Source organism: Gasterosteus aculeatus, chromosome 6 (genome assembly GCF_964276395.1).
Source record: "Gasterosteus aculeatus chromosome 6, fGasAcu3.hap1.1, whole genome shotgun sequence".
Classification (NCBI taxonomy): Eukaryota; Metazoa; Chordata; class Actinopteri; order Perciformes; family Gasterosteidae; genus Gasterosteus; species Gasterosteus aculeatus.
The window spans coordinates 7039365-7047197 of NC_135693.1; the positions used below are offsets into that span (position 1 = coordinate 7039365).

The following is a 7833-nucleotide window of genomic DNA, read 5'->3' on the forward strand; positions in this document are numbered from 1 at the left end:
ATTGTCTGACCCCGGCAGAGACTTGAGCCATGGCGCTTAGTGTAGAAGCGCCCCCTCTCCCTCGAATTGCTGCGCAGGACACCATCGAAACCCTTTGAGCTTTTGCCCAGCAAACCAGTAACCCCAACAAGTGTAACCTGGACCAATCGAACGAAGGGAACATGACCAGAAAAGAGGACCGTGTACCGTTTTGCCTCCGTAACCTTTGATTGGACGAGTGGGCCCGGCATCCAGCATGAACCGGTTAGAGAGTGGACCCTGCAGGGACTGTTATGTCCTCAACAACACAGCACAGTGTTGATTAGTTTCCCCGGGTGTTGCGTAGCCGAGACACGGCCGACATTTCCACTGGGTTTATGAGCACATAAACAATACGTGCTCATGAATACGGCTCAACAAAAAGAACCCAATTGGACTCAGCGGGGGGGGGGGCGGGGGGGACGCGAGCCCACAAAGCTTTCACTTTTTCATTTGAAATCATTTGGTAACCTACCACTACCTGTCCTTGTTGACGAGAGTAGAACCTACTAGCACATGAGCTCTGACTGCTGTGATGAAAAAGGCTTCATGTTTTCAAATGATCGGGTCATGCGCTCGCACTCATCCGCGCCGCGCTGTTTGTGCATCTGAAATAATGGCCTCTTGCGCTGCTGTTGGCCCGTGCAGCTCAGGAAATGCCTGAATGGGAGAGGTGGGAAATAAGTAGAGCAAGAACAAGTGAGAAATGAGCTGAGAGACATTGTCCCCCCGAAGTGATTACTTTGGCAGGATCCTCTATCCCATGTCAGAGGACAGCTTCCCTCGCCTCACTTGTTTGGATCAGGAAGTTGGATCTCTTCGCTCGCTGAGACCCTGGTATCCACCCACAAACGAATCTGGCTGTTGTCCTATTCTCATGTGCAGGGGGAGGGGCGGGGGGGGGGGGGGGGGTACTAAACAAAACTTTCTTCCCTATGAGAGGAACTCACATGAGCATTCAGCACATTCGCAGCTCCCCGGGAAGCTCAGAGCCAGTTCAGCAAAACTTTTCAACTGAGTGGGCGATCCGCAGCGCCAACCCACCCGGGGAGCAGGTAGGTGGTCAACAAAGGCAAACAAAAGCAGGGGCCGAGGGCGGAGCACGGCCAGCTCGCTCCGGCTGCACGCCTCTCGTAGCTATAGGAAGAGAGAGATACGGGGGGGGGGGGGGGGGAATTTGCCTAGCAGAGTGAGTGGACAGAGGAGCATGTAGGCAGGTGGTGGCCTCGTGGATAGCGTAACACGAAAAAGGGAACTGCAGCGGTTATCAGTTCATACTTTCAACACCTACGAACACAAACAGCCCAAAGATGTTTCACTCCCAACATCAGATGTGGTGACATAGAAATGATCGATGAAAAGCAATTACAGCTTTAAATTCTATGACCGTAATCTTTTTTTTTGAAACGTCTAGCTAGTCTTTAAGTGAAACATCTAGAGTATTTCATCCTTAGTGTGGGTATTTATCAAACTCCTGGCTGAAGTTAAATGCTGTTATTGTAATGTGGCTCCTGGGCATTAATGTAGTGCCAATTCTCTCTTTAATGGAGGGGGAATTTGGTTCTGCAACACTTAGTGGCTCATTTTTCATTCAGCACGTTCATACAAAGTAAAAATCAATGGATTCCAGTACGGCACCGAAACCAGTCAGCATGGAAATATGAAAATCAGCATTAAAAAACAAAAACGTATCAAGTGGGAAAGGGAAAGCCACACGGGCCCGAAGACGCCTTTGACTTCGATGTCCCAGTGAGAGTGACGTTCCTGTGTCCACACGTCCCGCCAGGGACTCGGATACTGGCGGTGAAGCCAAACATTGCTTGTAAAACAAGACGCGAACGGACACGGAGACGTGGGTCACAGTCCTGGAGGGCAGCGGATAAGACTGGTGGGCCTTGTTTATGATTGCAAAAGGAAGCGGGAGATTAAGCAGACAGTTTCTGTGTGCCGCGTCGGATTACCGGCCCTTCTCTTCGTGTTATGAAATCAGATTACTGTAGCTCCCCTGCTAGGAGAAAGCAATATCCAAGCCTTGAGATGGAGGGGTTAGCGAGGGGCTAAAAGGGGACAGTAAGCTCTTTTTGACGGACTGGCCTGCTTTATTTGTACCCCGATTTAATGGTTTTGTCTTTGGTTTAAAAATAAACAGACAAGACGACATTAAATCAATGAGATTAAGGCCAGGGATGATACAGGAGATTGCATGCTTACAATTCAACCCTCTAGATATTATAAATAGCTGTGTGCATCGCAGCATATGGTGCACGCAAAGACTTTGGGCTGATGGCTTCATATCTACTGACCTAGAATAAATAGGACACAATAATGTCGCTGCGGTCCAAGCAAGACTGTTTTTGTTTTCCCTTTTTATTTGCTGACATGCACAGACAGCACGCATCACTGTGATCCAATACACAGGACTGGGGTAGAAGAAAATACACATCAGAACAGAGCCTGCGGAGTAACTCGATTACCATCCAGATAGAGCTGTGCCACTCACAGGAGAAGTTCAATTTGGGACTCGCACGAATCAAACAGACGCTCTGCTCGCTTTAGATGAACGTCAGCGGACAAAAAAGGGATCCGTTGACATTTCTTTAGGCCTCTGAATCCAGACGGTCAAGCTTCAGAGACAAGACACACATATTAGTATAAGAGAACACGGACCGAAAATGTCACGCGGAAACAATGCCGTAGGTTGTTTTTTGTTCCGTTTATTTTGAAAGCCTGTTTACTGGTCAACAACTTTCCTACCGTGTAGCAAACGGTCGAGCCCGGTGATGTTGAGCAGCCAACGCATTTGCTTTGGTTTCTCCCGTCACGTTAGTGGCGAGGTCAAAGGTCACGACTTTTGACACCAAGTTGTAAAAGATCTTTGGACTTCATGAGAAGCCGACCCCTCACATGCTGCTGCTGCACATTCTCTAATCGCTAGTCGATAAACATGTGACCGTTTTGACCTCTCCATTAATGTCCAAATGTTCCCTGAACAAATAGATACGTAAACATAAACTTGCCGTCCCCGTGGGGGATCTGCGTCAGTGTCGCCAATATAAAATCACAAAAAAAAGTTAGTTAAAAACGATAACTAACTACTTCCATGCATCGATTGCACACGCCCATCTAACGCCTGCTAGGCCATAGATAAGTGCAGGCCGCTTGGATTGCAGAGCAGGCCACTACATCCCAGATAAATACAGCATCCTTCTTGCGCATTTCATCCCAAAGCCCCCCCCCCCAAAGCATTTGTCAGCAAATTGGCTGAAAGTGAAATAAGAAGCAAAGCGGGTTAAACCACCTCCACTCCCACCACACCCTAGATATTTAGAAGATTGTTAACATATGAAAGAAAAGCCATACATACCTAACACATGGCATTAGAAACATTGGAGTGTAGCAAACTAGCGGGCACGTCGGCGCTCAGACTAACACAATCCATCTGCTTTAACCGTGTTGTTGATGAAGCACAAAATCCAGTTGGCCGAATGCCGTATCAAACTTCGCAATAAAACTGTACCTGCCACGTTGTGGAAGCATTTAGATATTACAAGCAGTCAATGACAACTTGTGCAAGACTAAAATACTTGTGTAAATAACAGATATACAAAAAGAAATCTCAATTAAACAAGCTTTATGCTTAAAAAACCCAAGAACGGTTTTGTTATAGTATGTTATTACTATGGAACCCGTTGTTTCTTTCTGCAGCGAAACTGTAAGGAACCACAACCTCATGCTGAGCCCCACCAGAGCTGACAACACATTTGACATTTTGGATAAAATAACCCCCCCCCCCCATCACCGCTCTTTGTAATAGGATGCTGCGTTTGTGTAATGGGATGTCGATTACCGCGATGAAAATCAGTCAATATTTTAAAGCCCTGTGGCCTCGACTAAAACTTTCCCACTCAGCTGGACACCCACATTTGCTCAAGGCCAGCAGAGCAGCAAACAGCTGCACGCAGAATGGCCCGGCCCCTGAAAGCATGCCAGGGCCAACTCCCCGAAACAGGCCTCTGGTTGGGCTCAACGCCGGACCGTTCACACAGGTTCAGCATAAGTGGCGTTAAAACACAAATAGACTCAGCAAACCACTTAGCAAAACGCTGCCAGCACCCCGGTGCCACCGGGTCAAAACTCAAGAGTTACGACCGTTTAGCCAAAATGAACAAATGAACTCATCTCATATCAGATCTAACAAAATGACCCTGATCGTCAACAATGACTTGTGTTGGCAGCTGCTGCAGTCTTGTGCTGCAACAATGACCGGTCCCATTAATAAAACATTGTCATGCCCGTCCTTATTCATCTTTAAAACCTCGGACGTCATCCGCTGTAGGGAGGAAGCAAACAGCGTCACAGTGTCGAGGCAGAAATGTGGGGAAAAATCAATGCGTTGTGTACGGCACAGTCCACGGATGTACCGACGCGTCCTCCTGGCCTTCTCTGCCCGCCGCAGGTCTCAACGTTGTATGCACAGCCATCAGTGGCTGCTCACTTGCAGCGGCTTGCGCGTCAGCTTTGCCTATTTGTGTGGACGGAAACGGCTCTGAAACCTTAAGCGGAGTCCGTCAAGGACAAACAGCTTGGATCTTCAGAGTGTCGTTCGTGGTAAATTGAGGAGATTGAGGCCACAATAAACGAAAGCGTGGCGAGCTGCTGAATTGGAGAGTAACACAATCACAGCACAGACTCACATTGGCTTTCTAGTTGGCCTCAAATCAGCAGAGGTTCCAGGGACCAAAACAGAACCGTGTTTGGAAGGAAATTCGAAAATATTGGCGTGGCTGTAAATGACCCATGTTTTTACCCGCATGCTATGCCCCCATACTCCGTTGCACACTCATGCACATCGACTGCGGAGGAAAACCCTCCCCTCTCCCGATGAGTGGAACGGATCTAGGTCAAAGCTGATTAATGTGCCCACATCTCCAGAGAGGCTTCTGGTCAGGTGGCATCAGTGCCGGCGCGCTGACAATGAATACTGATGCAGAGTATTGGTGGAGAACACCTAGACAAACGCGGGATTTGCACGTACACACACACACAAACACACACACAAAAAGGGGGGGACCGAGTTCGCTCTCCCCCGGGTCCCCGGCCGAAGTGCCCGCTCATGACACGCAGTTGCCCGCCGGTTATTAGGAGCCGAGCGGCACCCGAGGCACCGCGTCATGGCGCTTTTAGGTGGCATCGCGTTACCGCCCAAACGCGACCAGGCGCGGGCGACACGCGCGCGTGTCTTTTTTTTAATCCAAAATCTTAAACCGAACGCAGGCACACAGCAGAAGATAATCTGCCCGATTAAACTGACGTCGGTTAACGGAACTTTTGCTAGCGTTAGCTCGTCACCGATCGGAAGCAGTTACACAAATCTGTTTTAACAAAACAACGTAAAGTACACGCTCGGCAGCCCGCGTCTAACGCGCCGGACAGCCACACGTTGTCCCCGCGACCCGTTCAGCCGGTCGCTTCGTTATTGCAGAAATACAAAACAGGGCTTCTAGCTCGCAACACGAGAGAAACTGGACCACCACTAGTGCGACTTGCTAGGTAGCTTTAGCATTAGCCACCATGCTAGTTAGCCCGCTGGTAAACCAGCCCGACAGCGTTTGGGGGGAATGTGTGGCGGCTCGTCTCTCTCGCCTCGCGTTGCAGTCAACGAGGGCGTTTTTGCTCCGACATTAGCCTGGTGTTTGTTTGTTTTTAAAACGCATTGGCATGCGGTGCTTCACGCCAACGCGGCGTCGTTAACGTTACCTCGGCACGCAGCTCGGGGATGATCGGTCTATCTCCCAGGTTGCGAAGAGGTTCATGGGTACGGGCGTGCTGCCAGAGCCCGAGCCCAGGAGCACAGAGCCGGCTAGCGCTCCGGCCGGGAGGGTCGTCGTTGCGGGTCCGCCGCCGCCGCCGCCTCCGCTGCTCGGGTTCAGGAAAGCGGCCCGGACGCCTCCTCTCTCTACAGCCGCCGCCATCATCACCTCCTCTCGCCGGGGAGCAGCTCTGGAGTGTCGGACGAACGCGGGAGCCGTTGAAGTCTCTGCTGCCTGCTGCTGCTGCTCCTCCGGACTCGCGGCTCCTCTGCGCCGCCTGGAGATGCTGATAGGCGGGGCGGAGCACGTCGCTGCGGGTCTGATAGGGGGCAGCGCGTCCCCGCTTCTGGGGTGGGACATCGTCGCAATAAACCGAGCCCCCCTAAAACCTATCGCTACACTCACTTTACATGTGAGAGACTGCGGATGAACACAGGACAATAGTAGCTATTACAGGTGGTCATGTTATGGAAGCATAGTCAGCTAAGCAGCATGAGTTCAGTCTGTGTGGATGGTTAATAAAGAATAGGCATGAATAATACACATCAGACATCGTAAGCAGATAAATGCCAGACAACAACATTATACAAGTGGTGATTGTGTTGTATACAGCATATCAACCCAGACATGCATGCGAGAATAACACGTTTTCCCACTAATGAAGGGGCGCAGGCTCATTAAAATCAAGAGATTTAAAATGAGTTGTTATTGTTGATTTGATTGGAACGCAGCATGTAGTTTTAAATTCACTCGCTTCTCTGAACGTTTGTTTAGAAGTCACCTTCAGAACGAACACTAACGAACACTACATACTTGAAATGGTCTTCAAACTGGTTATTCCTGTAGTAGTAGTAGTAAAGTAGTAGTACTTTGACACAGATTAAAACAAAAACAAATATTTTCCTGCTTTTTCGCCATGAAAACCAAACGGCCGTCCAAAACGTATGAGGGCTGCATAATGAACCCTTTGATAACTCTCACAACCAGCGAGGGCAGTACCTGCTTTCCTGGCATTATTCAGTCTGCGATGACACATCTGATCCAGTCATTGTTCTCAGCGGGTTGTGAAAGCTATTCAATGTAACTGTGACCAAGGAGTCGAATGAAGCTGACTTGACTTGACATGCACAGGAGGGTTGGGAAACGTGTGTGACAGCAGGTTGGAACTGACACATCATTTTGTTGGATATGTTTCCGTGTTTTTTCTACAACCAGCGGTTTAATGACATATTTAATGTAATGTATTAAAGTATCGCTGCGGCAAAAACATGTTGTGAGAGTGAGGAATCTCATCTTTTGCTGGGCCACTCTGTGTACCTGACAGCATTTAGTCTCCCAGACTGGAGCAGAACATGTGCTGCTATAATAACAAGGAGGGCAATGGTGCAATTTCTAATGTGCCATTTCTCAGCTCAATACCTTTCATTTCAACAATACATTCAAGCGAGATCAAGCACAAACATAATTCATCAACATATTTGTGGCAAGCCAATAGTGACAGCAGTTTCTAAAATGAGAGGAAACATGAATTTACTGTACATCGAATAAAATAAGAAAAAGTTAAATGCTACATAATACATTTCGTATCAATGCAAGTACTGTTAAAAGGGGAAATAAATGTTATATCGATGGGCCAAGAAATGAAGACAAAAAGTGCGGGATGACTTCCCTTTTGTTATTTCATCATCATTTTTTGTCCTTCAAATAAATGCTTCTCCCAAATGACCACAGTGGTCGTAATGGTTAATGAAGAAATTCATGGAGTACATTGCCTCCTAGTGTTGCAACAGAGCATTACAACAACACGTAGGGCATTAAATACTAACCTGCACCTTTAGATTCATCCGCTAGATGGCAGACTGTCCCCTCTCCCTTAAACTCTACACGAGAGAATAAAACGAGGGGAGAATCGGTTTGTCGGGAATCTGCTGTACCAACATCTGCAGCATGCCACAGAATCCAAGAAATAATGACTGCATCCTAGAGTGATGTTAAGGTTGCAGGG

General features: G+C 48.4%; 1 protein-coding gene across 4 annotated transcripts in view; it reads right to left on the bottom strand.

Moving 5' to 3' along the window:
• LOC120820476 (phosphofurin acidic cluster sorting protein 2) overlaps positions 1-6967 on the bottom strand; it is a 36673-nt gene extending 29706 nt beyond the window's left edge. Inside the window, exons 1-2 of one of the 4 annotated variants that reach the window (XM_078103995.1) lie at positions 6828-6967; positions 5776-6248 (exon numbers count right to left, since the gene is read on the bottom strand). In XM_078103995.1, the coding sequence (XP_077960121.1) occupies positions 5776-6248; positions 6828-6842 (488 nt within the window). In that variant the 5' untranslated portion in view covers positions 6843-6967. The remainder of the gene's footprint in view (positions 1-5775; positions 6249-6827) is intronic. The other 3 variants (XM_078103996.1, XM_078103997.1, XM_078103998.1) reach the window with 3 other exon arrangements.
• Positions 6968-7833: the final 866 nt, after the last annotated feature.